Source organism: Notolabrus celidotus, chromosome 4 (assembly GCF_009762535.1).
Source record: "Notolabrus celidotus isolate fNotCel1 chromosome 4, fNotCel1.pri, whole genome shotgun sequence".
Taxonomy (NCBI): Eukaryota; Metazoa; Chordata; class Actinopteri; order Labriformes; family Labridae; genus Notolabrus; species Notolabrus celidotus.
The window spans coordinates 28,920,390-28,943,736 of NC_048275.1; the positions used below are offsets into that span (position 1 = coordinate 28,920,390).

Consider the following 23,347-nt stretch of genomic DNA (forward strand, 5'->3'; position numbering starts at 1 on the left):
GGTATCTGCCACTATGAGTTTGAAATTATTGGCATATCAGAAATTGGCAAAAAATCAAAGGTTTAACATCCCTATCTATTTGATCCCTATCTGTTTGATTTGTTTAAAGCTCTTAAAATAATTTGAAAAAAAAGAAGATAAATTAGCTTGAAGTGATGAACTTTCATGAGTGATTTTGCTTTCCCTTGTGGTGAAAGAAAATCTGCGATTCCATTCGTTTTTCAATAAGAAACCAAATACAAAAATAACAAATATAATATTAATTTCTTAAATTCAAAACAAAAAAAAACAGATGACGAGTCAAATAAAATAAATGATAACGTGCGCTTAAATCCCATAATTTATTCTTTCGGGGGCTTTTTGCTGTTACACGCTCATTCAGAGCACTTCCGGGTCGACATTTGTTGTCATGAACCACTTCCGCCAAAATGGAATGTGAATGTTGGGCTGTACTTCATGTTCTCATCGGTTTATCTTCAAATATTAACTATATCAGTTGTAGTTCGCTTAGCTGAGCAGCATCCTCATACAGCCCATTCAAAGTTTGACGTAGATATAAATCCGTCTTTGTAAATTGAATGTAAAACCATTAGTGGCTAACGTAGATGCCTTGTGGTGGCTGCATTGGGTTAGCTTAGCGTTAGCTAAACATCTTTAACATACAAAACGTAGCTTGGTGTTTTATGACTTTGACATTTTTTTTTATAATAATCAAGGAGTACGTAGTGCCTTGTTGTGTTTGGTGGTTTAAGGTTAGATTAGATATAATATGTATAACATAACATGTGGAGGTGTAGGGGCTTCGGGCCCACTAGGAAAGGAGGAGAGTTCTGCTTATTTTATTAGAGTTTGTTTGATTTAAAATATTGATGAATGGTGAAAAATGTTAACTATGTTTTCCCAAAGGCTAAATTATCTCATTTAATGTCCAGTTTAACTCGCAACCCAAATATATCCAGTTCACTGTCATAGCAAAGAAACCTAAATATAATATTAGAAAATATTCACATTGAAGAAGCTGGTATGAGAGAAATTGGATTTTTTCTTCAACATTTTCTTTATAAATCCAGCTGAGCAAAAAGTCTTATTACTGTGTTCTCTCTCTTTTTCTTAGGATACACATGCACTCACATACTGTCTGACATTTTGAAATGTCCTTAATGTAGATTGTTTTCAGGCTGGTTCAGAGCTCTTCAAAACTCTAGCCTGCACAAGTGCCCTGCAAACATGGCATCAGCTTTATGAACAGTGTGTAAAAACCTTATGACAACCAATGATATATTTAAGCATGACATTGCTATAATCATGGCTGCTTTTTTGTATCTCTCAGGGGATTTGTGCAGAGCCTCTTCAGGACATGGTGAAATGAATGCTGTCAGGAGCGCATGTGAAAGAAGGCTCTATTAAGTCTTACACAGGTTATGGTTATTATTGTACATTCACGCAGTTTGCTATTGTGTATTCATGATCATTTTGTTGTATGTAACCAATCTGAAGTTGTAAGAGGTGTGGAAGCATGATTAATTTAATATTATATTCCCCTCACTTCTATAACAACCTTTTTCCAATACTTCTATAACATACTGTGAATTTGTTACTATTCTGATAAAATTGTGTAGCCATAATTGTTACTGTAAACCAGTAAGTAGACTAGTAACCATTTGTCTCTTACAATTTTGCAGATAACTTACTGTATATCTAACCTACATTTGTGAATACCTACAAACATAATGGATTCAGAGAGTCCTGTTTTGAGGTTTTAAGTGTTTTATTAAAGGAACAAAAGTTCTGTACATAAACAAGTCCAGTAACTAGAACAAGGTTGTATTTGTGTTACTGTGGTATTCAAAATTTCATAAAAATAAACAAGTATCGTAGAGTCAAACTTGTTTGTGTATCTAAAGGCAGTGGTGGAAATATTACTCAAATTATTAACTTGTAATTTTAAAATTTAGAGTCCAGCAGCACTATCAAAACAATGTACATTATGTAACAAAAGTACTTTGTTTGCACAGTTGGACCATTAAAAAGGTGATGATTTGAAACAATCACTGTTTTTCATCACTCAATGTGTAAAAAATATTTAGTTATTATGGTGAAGTCAGTTTCAATACTCTAATACTGTATAATAGTACAGTATTGCATCATATCATGAGAACATCTTGTTTGTGATGAAAACAGCATTTGGAGTGGAGTAGAAGTAGTGCTCCAACTGATGATGGTTTTTACAACCAACTACTTTCTCAATCACAATTAAATGCCATTGATTAATTATATAAATAGCCGGCATTTAATTGAATAATCAATTAATAACAGATTATTGTTTGCTCAAAGAATTAGCACTAAATAGAAATACTCCAGTGAAATAAAGTTATCAATTTTTTTCTTACGTACAAAACCTGAATAAATGTATCATTTCATCATACCACATTACTCTAAAGTTCTCTATGCATCAGGTCTGTGGCCTCTCTAATCAAGTGGTCCCTGGAAGTTGGTCATCAGGCAGCAGTTGGTCCACAGCTCGTTGACTGTCCCAAACAGAGTCAGAGGAACGGTGTTGTCCCAGATGTGATACTCTTTGACTCTACTGATCACTCTTTCAACAAGAATTCGTAGCTGAGCTATGGCTTGAGTTTTCAGAGCGTCTTCTGCGCTTAGCGGCACTGTGGTGTTAGAGGGGAGCGTGATAAGTGTTGCACCGCAGTCAGCCAGCATCTTTTCAATGGTGAACCCTCCTTCTGCCATGCAGCCATCACCAGGCTCCAGCAAGTCGAGGAGTCCGCTCCGTTCAGTGAGCTCTTCATCTGAGATTGAGCCAGTGTAAAGACTGGATACAAAAGTCACAGTGCCACACGGGGCAATCCCAATTAACCCCTTGAAGGTTGCAGCGTCTTTGTTGCTTGAGGAAACCTCTGACTGGAGAGAGTGGGACGAGGGGCTTTGGCATTGCACCTCTGTGCAGTCAATGATCACCCTCATTTCTGGACTATAATGTTTATATTTGAGAGGCATGGTGGAGCTCACTTGATGCCTGCTCATCCAGATGGGCACAGAGCCAAGGATCAAGTAGAGGTAATTAGCCCACGTTTTAACAATGCGGTACACCGTGTTTATACTGACCTGAAATATCTCAGCGAGCACCTCCTCTTTAAGGCCTGCGGCGACATGGCAACAGTACAGGAAAAACTCATCAATTAACTGCAATGTGTGCTGTGGGCTGGGTGAAGCGAAAGAAAGCATGTGACCCTTTTTCTGTGCTTTGGACCAGTGTATCAGTGTGGATGCGGATGGATGAACAGCCTCCCAGAAAGCATGAAAAACCTCTTTCGAAGGAAACTTTGTGTAAAAGCGGATATCATCATTTGAGACACAAAACTTGTGGAAAAGCAAATGGTCCACTTTCAGTGTGAGCTCTGTTTCCAGCTTCTGGTCCTCTACTTCTAACCGCTGCATGTGCACTGACTCAGGCTCCGGTCCATCTGGTTGAGATTTCAGGGTGAAAGAAAATAAATTAAAACCATGTGAGTCATAACCAGACAAATGTTATCTGTAACCCATTAAATAAATACAACTTGACATAAGCCTATGTAATGTTTCACGTAATGGTGAATACACATATAATTTAACACTTAACAATGTGTACAATATTTGATTCACATACATTGTTTTGAGATTATGTTATAATACAAGTGCATATTGTGGCATTCATTATCAAACAGTAAGAAAAATAACTAAAAATAACATCTCTAACTAAAAACTTATATAACTTCCTTACAAATAAAACATGAACAGAATGAGGGCATATTTCACAATCCACTCACGTATCAACATACCTATAGGAGGAACATAGGCGTAGTTATGATCACCTCCAGATGTTGCTGCAAATGAGACCTCACTCCGGCTCTCTGTCTTTGAAATGTAGGGAGGAGGGTCCTGATCTGAATGCTCTGTCACTCCATCATGTGCAGACTCCCCTCGAAATACCCCCCAGTTATTCCATTGAAAACAACTAGGGACTTTCCTGAATTTCAGCCTCTTGCGAGCACCTTCCAAGCTGGTTTCAGAATAGTCTGATTCATTGAAATGTCGGCTACACACGAACGTACTCCCTCGTAGTATTTTGAAGTCATTGCTTTCCTCTCGGCGAATTGCTTGAATCCACTTCTTCTGTTCGATGGTGTCACGTGGGAAGCCATGGAAACTTAAGTAAGGTTGTTTTCGTTTGCTAGATGTACACAGAGGCACACTGCAATGGCATTTAGAGGTAGCTTGAGCCATGCTGACCAGAAGCCGGGGAACACAACAACGACTGCTTCCGGGTTCTTCTTCTTCTTCTCTTTCTTGTCCGACGGCGGGGAGCAACCAGCGTTAGTGTGCAACACCGCCACCTACCAGTAGACCACAGGAAGTGCCCCTTAATACGATTATATAGACGTGTAAATATACAGTATAATAAACAATCCATTGATAATATAGGATAAAAACAAACAAACAAATAAAAAAGAACCAGAACAAGTCAAATAATGTAAAATAACAATAAGAAATTAAAGAAACCCAACTTATTTGGATTCTGCTTATGAAGCCTGAAGCATAAAAGGACTATAAAAGTATCTCAAATGGAATCAATGGGACTTAAGTGCTATCTGATTGATTTCAGCACAAAATTGAAAAATTAGTCGAGTCTGTTTTAGTTATTTGTGGTTTGGAAACGAATATTAAAAGAATAATTAGTGGTTAATAAAATTAAAGGTTTCTGTTTTTATTACTCTTGGTTTCATATTTAAACACAAATCCATTAATGATACACATAAAAGAAAAAAGTGGGACTTCAAGATTAAGGTCGTACAATCAAGACAATACATTTGTGAACTTATTAGTAAAAAAAGTCTAGTTTTCAATAATTGTATTCTACGTTTAATTTGAATTTGAAGGGGGTATTAACCATAGTTTAAATCTGACTTCTTTCATTATATGACAACTCTATTCTCATAAATGTATGACATTACTCTTGTTAATGTATTACCTTATTCTTGTAAATTACACGTTTATTTTAGTGAATTAGTGACATTTTTGGTTTATTCTTATTGTGACCATAATCCAGCTCCGTTGTAGTTGTTTTACTGTAACAACCTTATTTATACAGTCTAACAACAGTCAAGTAAAATATAAGGAGCGGCCTGTGGACAAGGTAGAAATAAATTCCGGAAAAACAAAAATTTCCAGAGGACATTTATGGATTCACTTAGAAGTAAGAAATAAGACTGCAAACCTCGATATCTCATTCATTGAGATAGATGAGAGATGAGATGACCACAGGGATTTTTTTACTATAGCAATCTGAAATGTGTACAATGTGGTACATAAGGGGGGAATTCCAGGATACTACACTTTTACATATAATCCTGATCTTTCAAATGAATGAAAACACTGTTAACTTCAGCAGCATTAACTTTGACTTCATTATATTGACTCTCTCTCAGAAACTCCAACTATGACTGACCTCTAGCTTCTCTGTGGCTTTGAGACACAGAGCCAGAAGGTAAGAGCCCAAATAATGAACAACATGATACAACCATCCAACAGTTCCTTAACTATTAACTGTAATAACTGTGAGGCGAACTATAAAACTGTTTGACTATAAAACTCACAATAAATTGCAGCAAGAAAGCTACCAATTCTTCTTGACTGTGAGTCCAGTTGTTTACATCAGCCTCACTTTAGTCTCAAATCTGACTTTTATTTCTGCAGAGCTGCAACTTCAAGCTGTTACATAATAATGATGAGGAATCACATCTATGAAGGTACAAGGAGCTCTTTGTTTGCAGAGATCAGGGCAGAGCCTGTGGAACCTGGTGGGAGAGTGTTAAAACTGCAGCTGCAAAGAGGTCACACGCTCACACTGACACTAACACAGAGAGACAGACGCACACATGCACGAGGATGAGGAGCCCTGTGGTAACAGAGGCGAGAGATGACTTAATGAACAACATTCCTCTGAAATTCCTCCGATCAGAGCAGCGGAAGCAGCTCGGTGTCTTCTGAGGAAAGTCTCTCAAACCTCAGCAGCTTCATGGAGAGAAATATGCAGGAATGCGGCTGGAAATTCTCTACACAGCAACTCTACAACCACAATGGTTAGGATATTTAGCTGCTCGGGCATAAATGAGGCTAGATTAGAGGAACTTTTAACAACCCCCGTGAAGAAACAACACAGCAGAGGATCAAGTGAAGCTACAACTGACTGTTTTTTGAACAGGAAGCAAAAACTGTAGTTTTCACATATTTCACCTTCATCAAAACTGTTTGATGTAGTTTTAGTTTTAACATTGTCTTATATTACTTTCAGCTACCTGTGCATTGTTATAGAACCATTACATGGCCATAATGTCATTTTGCTTCCTCTGTCATGATGGAACCAGCTTAAATATAAAGGAAAAAACTGTTGAACAATATAGTATGAAATTTTTTATCATGTCACAATATTTTCCAAGAGGACATACATGGAGCATACATTAGGTGGTGGAGGCCTGAGATAAATGATCATTGTTAGCCACAGCAAGTACAAGATTGTCCCAGGTATCACAATCTGTGCTTATGTCATATTTCAAAAAGTATTGAACTCCCAAAGTTTTCATACAGACATTGTATGCAGTGATCATCCTTTTTCCAACTCAACTCCATTGGACGCTGTGATTGAGAGTCAGGGCTAAGCCCTGCCCACTGCCAAGCACTAAGCATAAACAACTGCAAAGATCCACATGAGACTGTTTCTTTAAAAAAGTATAATTTCAGTTCAATCTGAAACTTTAATATAGCAGTGATACCGAACTCATTTTCCCACTTATTCTGCAGCTACCGACTAAATATACACACAAGCTGACACTAAGTATCAATCTGAAGATGCTTTTATTGATTTAAAGAATATTTATTTATGAAGCTAAAAAAGCTGTCCCTCAATTTCAACAGTTGGTCACGCTTTCATGGCAAGGGTTATTTTACCAGCCAACAGAGCAACTTAGCATAAGCGTAACATTTTAACATTATCCTGCTTTACTGTTATAGGCTACATCACATTAAAAGTCACATGTTCATTCACGGTAATGTCTACATATGGGACTTTTTACTTTATCAGGTCCTCTTCCCCCTAACTTGTCTGTTGGTATCACCTTCTCACTCAGCCAGTCCTGTGACACAAAGCCCATACTGTGTTGATTCATGGTCAACATCTCTTTGACTCAGCTCCTTGTGTGTTATAACATCCCTCTTTAATTTCTGCTTGAATTTTCCCACTTCTCATCTTTTTTTCCCTCCATGCTCTCTCCTCTGTGCTCTCCAATTTTTATTGACAGTAATATCAGACATTTCCTCCATGTTGTTATCGATGCTCTCAGAAAGTAATGTTTTTTGTCCCACTGTCAACAGGAAGAAGTGAAACCATAAACAGTAGACTCTATTTGCCATAACTCCTTTACGTGGATTGACCTGATATGTGTGATGTTTGTGATCAGGTTGTCCCTGGTGTCACCTTTGCTATTCAGAATTAATAACCATTGTCAAGGGGGACTGGTCATTCAGAATCAAGTATTAAACACAGCTGGGTACTTAAATAATTTACTTTATTTAGTGAAAAATAAAAAAGATTAAGGAGCGGATTAAAAGCAGGTTATATAGATCTGTTTCAATGGAGAGCTCTTCATTGTCAATTAAATGAGTATGACTTTTATAACTCAGATGTGAGTATCATGTGGCGGTTTTATCAAGGAAAATATCTTTATAAATATGTAAGTATCATAATGTGTAGATCAGAAATATAAAATTATATAAATCAGGATTGGTACCAAAAACAAAGAACAAAGACTTCTTAAGGCATCTTGAGTAAAGTGGATTCAATGGTCTCAACACAAAGATTTTTCTTACAGTCTTTCACTCAAATCCGTCACAGTCCTTCATTTTTTTTAGCTATTTGACCGACAGAATAGTTCAAAGGGTAGAAAAGACTGACAGCCAACAAACATGTCAGACTAACGGTTATTTTCCCCATGTTTGTCGTATGCAGTGGCTCTGTTACATGATGTAAGAAGGAACAAATTAACACTCAGATGCAGTAAATGCAGCTCCTGTTTTTAATGTACACTGCCGTGACGAAAAGGATCTGTTTTTAGCTGCTGTAGGGTGGATGCAGCCGGTGCAGACTGGCATGGCAGCACTCCAGGTTTCCTCTGCTGCCGTTCACTTCAAGAGACCAGAAGAAGTGGACTCAGCCTGGTCCAGAAACAGCCACACCCTGCAAGAGCCACTCAGTGTTTCCACCGCACAACCTGCTCCAACCACAGAGGAAGCACGGCCCTTATAAAGTCCTGTCTGACATTACAGCCTGGGTTTGGTCAAACAGTTATATACATCTTCTGTGGGTGTATTTGTGGCCGAGGAATCTGAGTGCTTCCACATCTGTGAGCAAATATATTAAAATCTGAAAGCATGTTGTTAATCTGATTGTAAAACTGGGCTGAATGGTTTATATTCTAAAGTTATCTTCACATGAAAACAAACAACATTACTCATGCAAGATTGACATCAGGATTATTTGTCTAACACCATGTTAGTTCAGCACAATCAGCAAATACCTCTCCTTCAGATACGTCAGAAATCCAAACACTGTCATCTCTCGATTCACAACCTCATTCAGAGGAGCACGGAGCTGGGTTAACTTCCCCTCCTTCTCCAAGAACTGTGTCTGGATTAACTTTTCTGCTGCTTATAGCTACTTGAGCCTAACCAGTGTACAGTTTGATAACCTGTAAGCTAAGATCAGTACAAGCATTTCTCAGATAGACACAAACTACTTGCGTTCTGTTTCTGCTGTGGAGCATCTGTCCATCTCTCTGAGCTGAAGTTTCACTGTCTCTAACAGGTCACATGTCAGCTGAAATCTGTCTTACTATGTCACTGTGAACCCAAAATAAACTGATGTACTGTGATTTACTTAAAATACACTGGTGGGAGGATTGCTGAATAAACTACATCATGACGCAGATTCATAAAAAAGCTGCATTCAGGTCAAGATAGAAACATTCTTATGAATATTTGCTTTTTAATGTGGTTTTCATATTACACAGCAGAATAGGGCTGCACAATATTATAACAAACTGATATTGCAATATTTTTTGATTCAATGATAATGTAATTAAGGTAGAGTGTTTTTGTACTTCGAAACAATCACATTTTAATAATACAATTATACTTTTTATTTTTTGGATCTAGACTGAAGTCTGTTTTCTGCCTTCAAATCAAATCCCGCTTTTAACCCTAACCACACTGGACCCAGCCCTCTGACAGAGACTCTGATACCCGAATGGAGACTAGAGAAACAGACTGTCTTCGATAAACTATGGGAAGGGAGTGTGGGTGGTACAACACGTTACTTCATAAACGTTACTAATGCACATCATTGACTTGCTAACATGTAATCAATAATCTATGACAATGTTTAAAGTTATGCATAATGTGCATCACCAGTCCTGTGAGAGTAACTTTGAGTTAAATCATCTAATTCTGTACGTGATTTTCACAACACTAAACTGCACGACTACAGGTGTAGACTTGACAGTGGTGGGGAAGTTAGCGGTCTGTATGTGTGTCTACTGTCATGAGTTGATGTTTCGTTCAGTTTTTCCACGTGTTTCATGCCTTGGTTTCTCCTGTGTTTATTCAGTATCAGTTATCCTTTGTGTCCCTTGTGTGTTTTGTGATCCATGTCTCTTTTTGTACTTTCTCTGTTTTGTAGTTCTGAATCCCTTGTGTTTCCAGGTTAGTTACTTTCTGCTCTTGTGTTTCCCTCTTTGATTAACTTCATTAGTTTCACCTGTGTCCTGTGCTCCACACCTGTGTTAATTACTCTGTATTTAGTTCCTCTGCTTCCCCTGTCTCTTGTCAGATCATTGTGTGTCTACCCAGCCGCATGTGCCTTAGTCCACGTGCTTCTGTGTTCGAGCAGTTACTGTGTTTCCCGTGTTTTTGTTCTAAAGTAAGTTTTGTTATTAAATTCTTTATTTTCTAATCAGCATTTTTGAGTCCTCTTCTTCCTACTTTCTCCATACGTGAAACCTACAACATTTGGAGAACTAGAAACTGGTGAATGAAATAAAGTGACATCATGAAGTGTTTTAGGTCATATGATTGACAGCAGAGCATCACAGCTGAGCAGATGCTGGTAGGCTCTAACACATTGATAGTGTTTAATAATGTGAAATATTATCGAATAATGCGATTTCTTTCAAAAGCAGCACACTGAGGTCCTTTGTAGAGTAATCTGATGACTTATCCATATTTTTTTTCAAGTGAAAAACACTCAATACGCCAGATATCATTTTAGAAGTCTGTGTTTCCCCCTTCAAGATCTGTCCTGGACTCAAGAATTCCCTTTTAGTGGGGGTGCATCTGTTATCTATTTCTGCATTTTTTTCAATCATACAAACTTCAAATATATGCACAAATCACTGCTGCTTCAATCTTTTTACCAAAGAAACTCAAGTCAAAAACGTACATAAAGAAGTCAACACACACACAAACACACAAACACACACACAGACACACACACACACACACACACACACACACACACACACACACACACACACACACACACACACACACACACGCACACGCACATGCACACACCAGTCTATATGGATCCTCTGCTACACCTCAAAAAACAAACCACATGCCTCTCTTTTACAGATATAGCATCTGGCAGAGTGCAGCATGTTAATTACAGAGTATGTATACTGCAAACACACATACACATATACACGCACACGCACGCACGCACACACGCACACGCACGCACACGCACACACACACACACACACACACACACACACACACACACACACACACACACACACACACACACACACACACACACACACCAGACATAACAAGCTATAAAAGCTCATAAAGTCATGTCTGATGCTGATGATCCTCTGCTGTTTATGAGAGCCTGCTGTGGCTTATATTTAGCATGAACAGGGATGGGTGTGTGTTCCCATCTCAAATGAACTGAACTTCCCAGTTTGGTTTGGTTCAGGTCAGGAAAAGATCCTGATTTGGGCTGTAGTCTTACTCTTTAGACCCTCTACATTGATAAGGGAATACCCCCCTGTGTGCCAGCTGTAAGGTTACACTGAACCAAAACAGAGAGCATGGATAAATGGATGATCATAAACTAACACAAAAATAATTTCTGTTTGAAGTGAAAATCAGGTTGAGATCTTTAATCTGCAGATTAAGACAAAGATTAGCTTCATAAAACACAATGGGTTACAGTTTTGGTGTTTATCCAAAGAGTTGATCCAGTGTGAGCTGACAAGAACGCACATCACACACTCAACACTCTGTGAGAGGCAGGATGTAAAGTTCCGCCCCCACAAGAAATAACTTGTTTTTATGCAGTCCCTCAGGTTCAGAGTCGTACTCCTGCTCTGTTAAATACACTTACACAAATTAGTTCTTCTCAAGCACACAAACAAACCTCACACGTGACCTCTGAAAATCACCCCATCACCTTTGCAGCTGATTCCCTCCAGAGATCCAAACTCTGCTTTCATTCCTGGAATTCCACAACTGGCTCTCTGTGGCCAACCTCCCCCTGAACTCCATCCACCCCCAACACACACACCTCTCCTCCCTATCCCTCCATCCCTCCATCCGCAGCCAAACAGCCAGCTCACAAAGCTTCTTTCTGTGGACGGCTGGTAGTCCTGCCCTACAAATTATACAGCTTTAAAGTCAGATACATTCAGTTAGGACTAATAGGTTCTTCAACACTGACTGACTAGAGCTGAAACTTTTAATTATTCTCATAAACTTTATGAAAACTGGGGACAAAAAGAGGGATACATTTAGTTTGTTTGTGGGATGTGGAGATATAAAAGTGAAGTGAAGTGGTTGCAAGTGTGTAGCAGGGGTACTCATAAGTAAAGTATGTGTGTTTTGGAATACAATACTGGAATAAATCATCCCATAATTAAGACGTTTTTATTGTCTGGGACTGATCTGACACATGATTGGTTCACATGTCCAATAACCCCGCCCACCACATAGGAAGATGTTTTGTTTCTTTCCAAACGTGGAATTAGCCAGAGGAAGAAAACCACAACATGCCACTCCACCCCCTGAGGGTTAGTTTTGTTTCTGTGCACACTGTTTTCCTCTTATAAGGATAAATAAGTGATTAGATGGTATCAGATAGTATGTTATGTATTTTAGTTACTGTAACCAGACCCGATGAAAAAGTTTGATTTAATTCCACAAATATGAAGGATTGAATGTGTGTCTAAAGTCAAATCTTCTTCTCCTTTGCCAAGAAGCTAATTTGTTGTCGAATGAAAACATGTCATGCACCAAATTATTTGACAGGGTAACAAGTAGCTATGTCATGATGAAATGTATGTACTGCAATCTTTATATATGTTTAGTTTTATCAACACTCATTGTTAATTATCAGTTGACTAAGTGTTGACAACAGACTGTACAAACCGCAGACACAGTCTTAGTGATATTACCCATTGAATTCTAGAGAGCATTGGCCCAACCATGGTGGTCGCCATACTGAAAATGCTATGCTATGCTATGCTGGAAATGGATATGCTTGTCAAGGTGTTTTTTTGGACCGCAGGAACTTTCCCCAGGAACTAGGGATTTTGCGCATTTCCATAGCAGGAACCAGGGTCTAAATTTAGTTCTGGGTCAGTTAATCTTCCGCCTGAGATGCCCCTGCTTCAGGGTTAGTACTTTCCAAAGTTCCAGGAACTTTGGGGACACGGCCTGCAATGCTAATGTTTCTGATTGGAGTAACTGCAGTGTATTTATTTCAACCGCCATCCACAATAACATTTTCTCAGAGCCTACCGTGAAGGCATCTACCAGCTCCTCGTGTTATGGTTTTAAAGGTGACTCTGCAAACTGGCGAACTTCAGCTGAACGTTTCAGTGGTTGTTGAGTTTACTACAGCTGTTGAAACACAGGAGTCCTTGGAAATCCGTCCTAGTTTAGTTTTTTATTAAAATATCAAAATATCCTCATATTTTAATGATCATCAAAAGACATTTTCAAGGGATGCATGTGGCTGTACAACTTTCAATAAATCTAGAAACAATCAGCATCAGCTCTCTACAAAGAGAAAAAAGGCCAAAGTAACACAGAGCCTGAGCTAGCAAAGTGAATCTCACTCACCAGTTATCGAGGTATTGTCATATAGGGAGATTTTGATATCATCACATCCCTAAAGGTGATGAATATAAGGTTATAATATGTCCTTTCAAAAGTATATTTCTTGCTAAATCTTGTAGAGAAAATCTCGTAAACTCTGGCTGAACTCCTGGGAACCAAGTCAGTGTGTGGTAAAGATGAGAAGATTAGTGCCATTCTTCATCAGATTTACAACAAACACACCCACAACATATCACAGTGTAGCGAGCAGACAGTTTAAAGCTACAAGTAGTTAACCTTGGTTTAAAAACAGCTTAACCAAACCAACAAGTTGAAATTTAAGCTGGCACAAATTACAAAATAAGAAACTGACCTGTAATTTACAACACAAACGCTGAGCAAACATCACTTAGAGAGAGGGAGATAATTATACAAGACTAGAGTAGGACTTGTGCAAACAGACGATGTGATATTCTTAGTAAAATGCTGTACTGTATGATCCTGAGCAGAAAATGTTTTGAACATGGTTAAAGTTTAATTATTTTATTTCCAAACATGGGTCTTATTTCCCAAGACAGGGTTGTAATGATAACAAAGGACAAATGTTTTTGAATTAGGCCAATTAGACATCTTCGGGCTGCCGCAGTGAAACAGGCTGTAATGGTTGCAACGTAATGCTTGATCTTGATTGTTATCCTAAGTGTAAAAGACCATTATAGGAAAGATCCCAACAGAGAGAGATCATTTTGGAAAAGACAAGGATGTTCTCTAAACCAGAGACAGCTGTTTTATTACTTTTCAGAGATGCCAAACTTCATTTACCTCACAGAACACAGGAGTTGTTGATCTACCCGTCTGGATCAGGTGGTTTGTTTGTGTTCTTTTTGGATTTATCAGTCTACTCCTGCATTAATTTGTCATTTTATTTTCATTCTCTAATATTACTTTGTGCTGAGTGTTGCTTCAGGTTGAAACACTAGAGGCACAAAAAATATCCTGCATCCATTATCTGCATTTGGTTGCTATTCCTGTTATCATGATCACACCAGTCTGGAAAGATAGCCGACTCTTACTTCTACTGCCAAATTGGAGGATTTTGTCCATCAGCTGTTTCATTACAGGCAATACCATCAGAGGTATGAAATAGTTCTGAATTAGGAAACCAAATTAGAACCAGAAGGGCGTTGGTTGTCAAGGATTCAACTTTAAAGCATTTTTTCTGTATAAAGAAGGAACGCTGACCAAGCTGTAAGGTCTTAATTAGTCAGGACTGAACTGAAGAACAGGTTGGTGACTTAGCATTAGCCTAACAAGCAAATAAACAGTCAGTGCCATAAAAAAGATACTGCATATATTTAATTTTTTAGCCTTTCACCAAAAATGATGTTAAAAAATACCCTACATGCGGACCTCATAAGTACGCCCTCAAACAGAGCTCTGTGGTGTGTCTGGTGGGTGCGGAGCAGCCCGTCCCTCCCAGCTGGCCCGAGCGGGGCCGGCCCAAACTGTTCAGTGGCCTAGATCTGAAGCCGCTCTCCAGGGAGGCTGATTAGAGAGCTAATGTAAACAGCAGTCTGACCACAGGGCTCTGCCACGCACTGCATCATGGGATTGACCCAGCTCCAGTCAATTACAGAGTCAGTCAGCTCAGCTGGACAGCAAAACAAACTCCTCGAAAGTCTTGGCAGAGTCTGGCTTTGGTAGGTTTTTATAGCTCACGTAGCACATGTGGAAGTCTCTGCTGCACATTATACAGCTCATACGTCACATCTGATGAGCTGAACTGAAAGGGGGATTTTGGTGTTTCTAAACCTGTGCCCCAGTTTAAAACGTTTTACGATCTAAATGACTAATAAAAACTAAATATTTCTTAATCTTCTCAGTAGAGCACCTCAGCTACAAGCCACAAAACAGGCTGTAATGGCTGCGATGTAAAAAGCCAAAGAGAACCATTGACAAAAACAGTCACTTGACTTCCCAGTACACACGAGTACATGCAGTGATCAGGGATTTGACATGTGTGTACCATAGACTGTATATTAATGGACGTAATCTCTGTGATGTCACCCATTTGTTTCTGAAGCGCTGTTTTGAAGCCTATCGTCGGCCGTTGTCATATTGAAATGCTGACTCAACCTAATTTCGGTTGATCTGGTACGACGCAAAGATGTGGAGTTGAGGCGGGCTCTTTACCCTCTTTGCTAACAGCTACTAGTTGTTCAGCTGTCAATGAAGTCAGTCATGCCCTTCTTCAGGGAAAACATGTAAGTCTAATATCTTCAAAAATAGAGTTATACCACCTCTAAAGTTTGTGCCGATAGAGAAATAAGCTATTCAGACCTTAACTGTTTTTTGAACCAGATTGTAAACGTGTTTATTATTGCTGTAAAGATCGTCTATTTTGAATGAGTGTGTATGTGGTCTCAGGGGTCATCCTCAAGCTGATGTTCGATGAACTCTAGTTTTTAGCACTTCAGCATTAGCTTTTATTTTAGGACCAGAGGTTGCTGCTTGGTGTGTACAGGTCTGAGTGTGAGCGTATTTAGAGTTGCAGAACTTAATTTCAGTGGAATCGTAATGTGTACAGAGATATGGTCTCATCAGGACAGAAACTAGTTTTAAAATTAGGGTCTAAATAATGAAATGGTACAAAATGTTTTAGAATCACTTCTGCAGACTGCTTCAACCCTCAGCTGCAAAACAGGCTTCAATGATTGCAACATGAACATGGGTAGAAAATAGTCCAAGTCTGTGCACTGAACATCAGTGTCCACTGTCTCCATCATTACAGAGAAAATTCAAACTAAACCAGTTTTACATAACCCTCTTCATAGCCACCGAAATCCACTGACAAAACGCTAACTCACACTCACAAAGCAAAGGAGTTGATGGTCTACTGCTGCCATGATCAGTTAGTTTGTGTTACTGTGTCTGTAATAGTCCTACTGAGCACTTTCTCAAGTGTGTGTTCACCAACTTCTTCATGGATAATGAAATGATGACTTTGCTAGGAGCAGATTTACAGATTGAGGTTTCCTCTCACGTACCTTGTCAGCGGTGAGTTCTCTAATCTTGATGATCTGAACTCTGAACTTCATGAGGAGAGCCTCCAGGACCAAACACTTCTCCTTCCAGTCCTCCTGGCTCATGGCCTCTTCCCCTTCCGCCATGCTGCCTCACCCCTCTGAAAACACACACACACATACACATACACACACACACACACACACACACACACACACACACACACACACACACACACACACACACACACACACACACACACACACACACAGACATGTACATGATTCTTCTGCCTGTTTTCTGTGGGGAAATATTCTTCAATGTCTCTCTTCACAGGAGGTGAGAGATCAGGGTCAGCTGGCCTTGGAGCCAGTTTTGTCAGTGTCTTGCTCTAGGGCACTTTGGTGGTGATGACTGAAGTATCTGTTTAATGTTTGCAGATATTTAGCAATGACAGGTTCATCAGTTTTCACACTAAAAGTTGCAGGTATTCAGTTTTCACATATCTATATGCTTTGTAAAATGTGTTCAGGATCATATACAACAACAGAGCAATGCATAAATGATATACAGCAAGTTAAATTGGTTCTAAAATGTTTCAAACTGAAAATGAGTAGGGGAGAACGGGTTTGGATGTCACACTTTTTACTGTTTTGATGATTACTCATCATTAAAACATCTTTCAATAGTCTGTCCTACATTAAATGGAAGCTTAAGGTGTTGGCTTGAAATGTGTATCCCTCTCATTTTCCAACTCATTGTAACAAAGAGACAATTAACTATCAAAGACACTCTGACACATTGTGACAACCAACCCCATCACCGGGATGGTTGTCACACACTATGGGGTTGGTTGTCACACACTATGGGGTTGGTTGTCACATTGGTATTTTAATGGGAAAAATCTTTTAAAAAAGGCAAGAAGGCAGAACTAAACTTGAAAGTTTAATAGCACTGACAAGTGATAGGCCTACATAACTTAATGCATTTTAACATAAAATGAGCAAGGAACATGAACAGGAAACACATCTTTAGGCCAGCCTATATAACAACATAAAGAACAAAACAAATAGGCCTAACAATAATGGCTTACTTAACTAGGCTACATGCAGTCACTGTCTGAGTTACAGTGATGGCAAAGGTAGGGTCTGCGCACTCTAACTCATTTCACCATGCATGATTTTGCCAGCATAGGGATTGGTTGTTACATGTGACGACCAACCACAAAGAGAATGTGACGACCAACCCCAACTGGAATTTTTTGCTAGCATCAAAGGCTAACAACCATCTAACAACTATTTAGCTAGCTAATAAAAATCTAAACTATAGATTTCCCCTCACACTTTGTAAGGGTAACAATTGTTTTGTTATAAACCCATCGTTTAAAAGCCTAGAAGAAAAATACTGAGGAGCTGAATATTTACATCTGACATGAAAAACACAAAAAGTCCTCTCCCGTCAAGTTCAGCTGTCTTCCTCCAGAGAAGACTATGTAGGTGAGCTCTGAACCTAATTCTGGAAATGTCCATACCCCAATTTGAGAGACAGCGCCTCTGGTGGCGAGATATAACGAGTGTGCCAACCAACCCGTGTGACAACCAACCCTGTTCTCCCCTACGGCCTGACCTGCAGTGCTTTTGTTGTAAAAGATTTGATATCTGGGATAAATGTATTTCAGTTGGAAATGTTATCTGTCTTTTCCTTTAAGAAATATAGCTGATTATGTTTGATAATATTAATATTGTTATCATGAAAGTTTATTTATTTGTATGCTTTTACGTGAAAGGAATGAGGCTTTTTGGAATCATTGTGTACCTATGTCTTTATAGCGGTGGGTGGAGAAGGCAGAGCTGGCACTGAGGAGAGTTAATGTTTTTACCAGGACAACACAGAACAGAGACGCACAAACATAATCACTCTGTGTTTGTTTGCAGCAAGTTAGCTGAATGAACACCAAAGAACATGCACTGGCCTGAACATTGACATATTTTCCTGAACCTGTAAGATTGAATTCTCCTGTGCATTGGTGTCTGGTTACTCCATGGGTAATATAATGTTAAGTTACAGGAATGTAAACAGATCAGTGGGTTCTTGGTGTCCACTGCTTTTTATATGTTCCCCCATTAAAGGTACAACGTGTAGAAGCAGGAATATTTAGTGATATCTATTGGTCAGATCCTGGATTGAAATGCTCCCTTGCTCACCCCACTTGTGACGGTGGCCCTATAGGACAATAAGCTGCTGTAATGCATGATAAGTCTGATCCTCCATTTGTCAAGTTTGTATAATCAAAAACGTCTGTCAAAAGAAATTGCACACAACAACCACTCTCTTCCTCTTTGTCTCCCAATCAGTGCATTTCATGCGGCACCTCACTTAATACAAAAATGTGCTAAAAGCGGTGTCAGCATTTTACTTACTTCCTTCAGAGAAATAACTAAAGAAAATCTTCTATTAGTTAATGCATAAACAAACATTTTGAGACACACAGACAAAATAAAAACAAATGTGTGCATGTTTTTCTTCCCTGCAGCAGCACGTGATATATTCCAGGTCAAACTCAGCCGCACTGGTGTGGTCAGCGGTCATATCACTTCTAAAAACATCACTGCTGCTCCAAAACACCTCAACAGGCCACCCCGTGAGGGACTCGCATCAAGTTTTCCAGACAAGCCAAAGAGGAAAACAGGCAGTAATAAAAGAGACAGAGACAATGATGAGGATCTCTGATGGATGAGAGCAGCAAAAGGAGGAGAAGGAAGAGGATAGAAAGTCTGGTTTCTCCTCTGAGTTATAACCCCTCATTAACAGCCTGAACCGCTCACAAAGAGACTGAAACATGTGGAGGAGGCTGTAAACTGGGTTTAACTGGATGATTTTTGTTGACTGTTTTCTGTGGTGAACACTGACGCAGGGGAGCAGAGAAAAGAGCTCTCATACATCAGAACAACAACACAAATAGGAAAGATGAGATTTACATTTCAAACCTTAACTAGCCTAAACAAATTATCTCTTTAATTTTGACTGTAATATTAGTTAATTTCCTTTAATGTAAGACACAAACAGCTCCCTCTCCTCTCAGTCAGCGTCATTCTTCAGTGATGATGAAAGGATATGGTTGTTGGAAAACATTAAAGGCCGTTTAACCCCCCGAACCCTGACTCTGACTTTCTTTTTGTCTCTGTGATTATCTTTCTCTCTCACTTCCTGTTGAATGAGTCAGAGTAAAGAGAGCATGATCTGCTGTGTGAGTGTTTCCCTCTGCTTTACTGTGGACCACTTCTGATGTCCACTTCGAGCTGTACATTCCACACTACTTACCCTTACACTACAATACAACACAGAGTTACAATGTACAGAGACCCTCCTCTTTTCATTTTATGACGAACTAAGTAAACTTGCACTTAACTTTGTCAGTCACGTTGTTTGTCCTGAAAGTTTTAACCACAGAGGAAAACTTTGTCTGGATGATGTGTTGAACTTTAAACAAATTGAGTCCAGATGTAAAATCTTTTACAACAAAGGTTAAGAGGTGGATCAAATCAAACCAGGGCTGTCCTTTACTTAAGATTACTGTACTTATCCAATGGTATTTGTGTACATAGGCATTTATTACTACTATAGCTGAGATGTTTTGTAGTTTTCACACTGAAATATATATATATTCTATTTACAGTAAATGTAAAAATCCCAACTAGGGGACAAAAGTTTGCAACAAACAACAAACTATCTGGGTAGTTTGGTTCTCTGTTAAATGTTATCTTAGTAACAATTCCTAAAGTTTAATTAGGCTAGGCATTGAAAATAGATAACTGCATCTATATTTTAGAATTAATAAGCTATAAACCACAAAAGAAAAAAATCACATCGCAATTCGTATACAATTAAAGCATAAGTGGAAAGAAAGTTATTCTACCAGCACAGCTAACTCTACTTTTTGACAGGGAATTTGATAAAAGAGAAACACAACATTACATCTGTTTACTTTTCTGTTGATTCAATCAAAATGAATGAAAAACAATAGTTTAAGCCATCTTTAAAAACCCCTCAAACTAAAGAGGTGTTAGTAAGTTTCTCTGCTGTTTCCTTTTTAATTAAAAAAAACATTTTCATCTAAGTTGTCAGCTTACCTTTAAAGATATTTCACGGATAGAAACTAAGGAAGGACCCTCACGTCATGTCGACCCCCGCGTTTATAAGTTAGTTAGTTAAATGTCCAAAGTCATCAGCAGATAATCGGTGAGTTTCTCTCTTTGCCAGAGTATTTCATTCCAGCTCTCAGGCAAAAGTTGAAGACGGGATAGATCCAGGGGGCGTGGCTTAAAAACAACGCGTCCAATCAGATGTTTGATAGTTTGTGAACTGTATTTGAGTGACGGACGATGTAAGCCAATAAAAAGAAGGAGCGCTATTTTATGGACTGAGGGCGAGCAGTACCAGTTTGTCGGAAGTGACGTCACAAAGTGCAGCATGGACCTTGGGTGTGTGAAGTGCACGAGAACAACACAGGCAACGGAACAAGTGTGGCTTCAAAAGAAAATGTAACAACCTATTTTTTACAGTCTATGGTAACAACATGCAAATCCGCAAAGAAAGGTCAAGGTTTATTTTGTGTAAAATACCGCTGTGTTTGAATACAATTCTTGACATGTCTACAATATTTAAAAAGATAATAATAATAATAATAATAATAATAATAATAATAATAATAATAATAATAATAAACCGATGAGTTTTGAGTTTGGATTTAAAATGTGGGAGTGAGTCAGTATTACGGAGGAGAAGATCATTTTTAATTATTCTGAACACTTTATCAAAATTGTAACAGTAACTTTTCTCCACTTTCATCGGTAAGGTATGCTGCCTGCTTTAATTTGGTGCATTTTATCAAGAGCAATGTTTACAGTTTAACAAAGTAACACTTTTCTGAGCACCTTTCTGTAACAGACATGATTATGGATGGATAATTGCATGCAGTAAATGACAAAATGTCACACAATGGTAAGACACACACGGTTTGAAGCAAAACTATTGCACATAATAAAGTTCAGGGTAATTATAAAGTGTTAAGAATGGATGTATGTTGTGGACAAAAATATTTAAACAGGATGCATCTTTTGTAATTGTATAATATAATCCACAACAAGAACACAAGGCAAGAATATTTGTATAAGACATTTTAGCAATGAGACTATTTAAGGTTATTTACACAAGACATTAGTTTCACGAAAAAGAGCAAAATAAACAACAAAAAAATTATTACATTAGAAGGAAGCTTCTTTTTTCAATAAAAAAATTCACAGGACAGTGTAGTTAAGTAACAAAAAAACAGACAAACGCATTTGAACAAAAGGCAGCTGTAAACAGGTGAGTCTTCAGCCTTGATTCAAATGAACTGAGTGTTCGTGGATCTGCAATTTTCTGTGAGTTCATTCTAGATGTATGGAGCATATCAAACTGAGCTCTGTTTCTCCATGTTTGGTTCTGACTCTGAGGACCAAAAGCAGAACTGCCTAACACCAGGTGTCTGCTGGTTTGTAGTGCATCAGAACATTATTAATACATTTTCGCCCAAACCACCGAGCACTTTAAAAAAAAAAAAAAGTATATATTTTGAAGTCTGTTCTCTAGGGAGCCAGTGTAAAGACTTCAGAACTGGGATGATGTAATCCACCTGTTATCCACTTTCTTGATCTTGGGACTCTAGCAGCAGTGTTCTGAATCAGCTGCAGTTATTTGATTGGTTTCAAGGAGTAGTGATACAGTTACTGAGTCATGCAAAGATAAATAAATGGACAGGTTTTTCTAGGTCTTGCTGAGACAGAATTTATTTTATCAAGGATATATTCTGTGACTGGAACCAGGTTGGACTCACTGGGGGCTGTGGTGGAGAGATGGACACAGAAGAAGCTAGAGGCCATTCTAAATTTCACAGATCATCCACTTCACAACTTCTTTGTGGACCAGAGAAACAGCAGCAGTGGACGGCTCATCTCTCTGTGCTGCAGGACTGAGAGATCATCAGGAGATCATTCATTCCTGCAGCCATTAGGCTTCATAACTCTCTAGCCAATGGGAGATGAGCAGACAGACAGACACCTGAATTTCACCCTTGGGGGATGAGTAAAGTACATTCTATTCTATTCTATTCCATTCTGTTCTATTCTATTCTATTCTATTCTATTCTATTCTATTCTATTCTATTCTATTCTATTCCATTCTGTTCTATTCTATTCTATTTTGACAAAAACAGCGACATCTCCTCTAATATAAGTTTCATTTTTGTCATAATGAATAAACTGTATAAATATGATATTTGATAATGTAAGCTGAAGATAGATCTACAACTGGTTGTGCACATAGACTGTCTATATACAGTCCATGGTTGTGGACGGGTTGGTGTCTTTTCTTCTGAAAAGTAAAACCGGAAATGAGAGCTTTCTGACGGTGGGCTTGGCACACCGTTCAGTTAGCCTCCAGCTGAAGAAGGCATAACACATGCTGAACTGAAGTGAGTGTTGCTTTCATTTAATCTTTAACTTTCATTCAGCTTTTCGTCACCTTACTAGCGTGTCTTTGTTGTGTAGTTTCTGTCCGGTTTGTGTCTGTGTCGTGTTTTAAATGTTGACGTACAGTCAGCACCAGACAGCTAGCAGAAGTTGGCTAACAACATAAACGCTGTTGGTTCTCCTGGAAGCTTCACCTGGACTTCACCTCAAACAGACAGAAAGCATCAAGTTATCTTGTGTGTATGAATGCTTTATGTTTGTGTACGTGATCAACGTTAAGAAAAGACAACACTGTGCAAGTATCCAGTGATTCCATCATTCAAAGGGAACACTTTGCAGCTTTGTATTTTGTGTCAAATAGGAGAATAAGATAATAGAATATATCTTTATTGTCATAGAACAACGAAATTGAGGTGCAACCCCTTTCAGTGCAGAAGATGCATAAAAGAACAGCAGTGAAATAAAAGAGTACATCATAAAAACAATGGACAAACATAAATGAATAAACATTTATAAAAAATTGGTCCCTAAGCATGTGTCTTGCTTTCTTGAGGCACCATGCGCTATGAAGTTCATCCAGGGATGGGAGAGGGCAGCCCATGATT

General features: G+C 38.6%; 3 protein-coding genes across 4 annotated transcripts in view; 1 reads left to right on the forward strand and 2 right to left on the reverse strand.

The window, feature by feature from the left end:
• Nucleotides 1–20,509, reverse strand: part of plekhh2 (pleckstrin homology domain containing, family H (with MyTH4 domain) member 2) — a 44,926-nt gene extending 24,417 nt beyond the window's left edge. Inside the window, exons 1-2 of the mRNA XM_034681586.1 lie at nucleotides 20,364–20,509; nucleotides 16,257–16,393 (exon numbers count right to left, since the gene is read on the reverse strand). Coding sequence (XP_034537477.1) covers nucleotides 16,257–16,379 — 123 coding nt within the window. The 5' untranslated portion in view covers nucleotides 16,380–16,393; nucleotides 20,364–20,509. The remainder of the gene's footprint in view (nucleotides 1–16,256; nucleotides 16,394–20,363) is intronic.
• Nucleotides 1,756–4,348, reverse strand: LOC117811358. Its single transcript, XM_034681593.1, has 2 exons — nucleotides 3,834–4,348; nucleotides 1,756–3,479 (listed from the first exon to the last, which is right to left on the reverse strand). The coding sequence occupies exons 1-2, from the start codon at nucleotides 4,276–4,278 to the stop codon at nucleotides 2,470–2,472; spliced, it is 1,455 nt and encodes a 484-aa protein (XP_034537484.1). The 5' UTR covers nucleotides 4,279–4,348; the 3' UTR covers nucleotides 1,756–2,469.
• Nucleotides 20,510–22,606: 2,097 nt separating the features above from the next.
• Nucleotides 22,607–23,347, forward strand: part of thada (THADA armadillo repeat containing) — a 135,652-nt gene continuing 134,911 nt past the window's right edge. The window contains exon 1 of one of the 2 annotated variants that reach the window (XM_034681583.1): nucleotides 22,607–22,744. The gene's annotated coding sequence lies outside the window, so the exon portion shown is untranslated. Of the gene's footprint in view, nucleotides 22,745–22,778; nucleotides 22,979–23,347 lie in introns of those variants that run through there. The other variant, XM_034681584.1, reaches the window with a different exon arrangement.

Bases quoted from the DNA above. Each gene is read 5' to 3' on its own strand.
- LOC117811358 (XM_034681593.1), bottom strand. From the start codon at position 4,278: ATGGCTCAAGCTACCTCTAAATGCCATTGCAGTGTGCCTCTGTGTACA. The intron at 3,480-3,833 runs GTATGTTGATAC...AATCTCAACCAG, and splicing joins CGCCTATGTTCCTCCTATAG to ATGGACCGGAGCCTGAGTCA.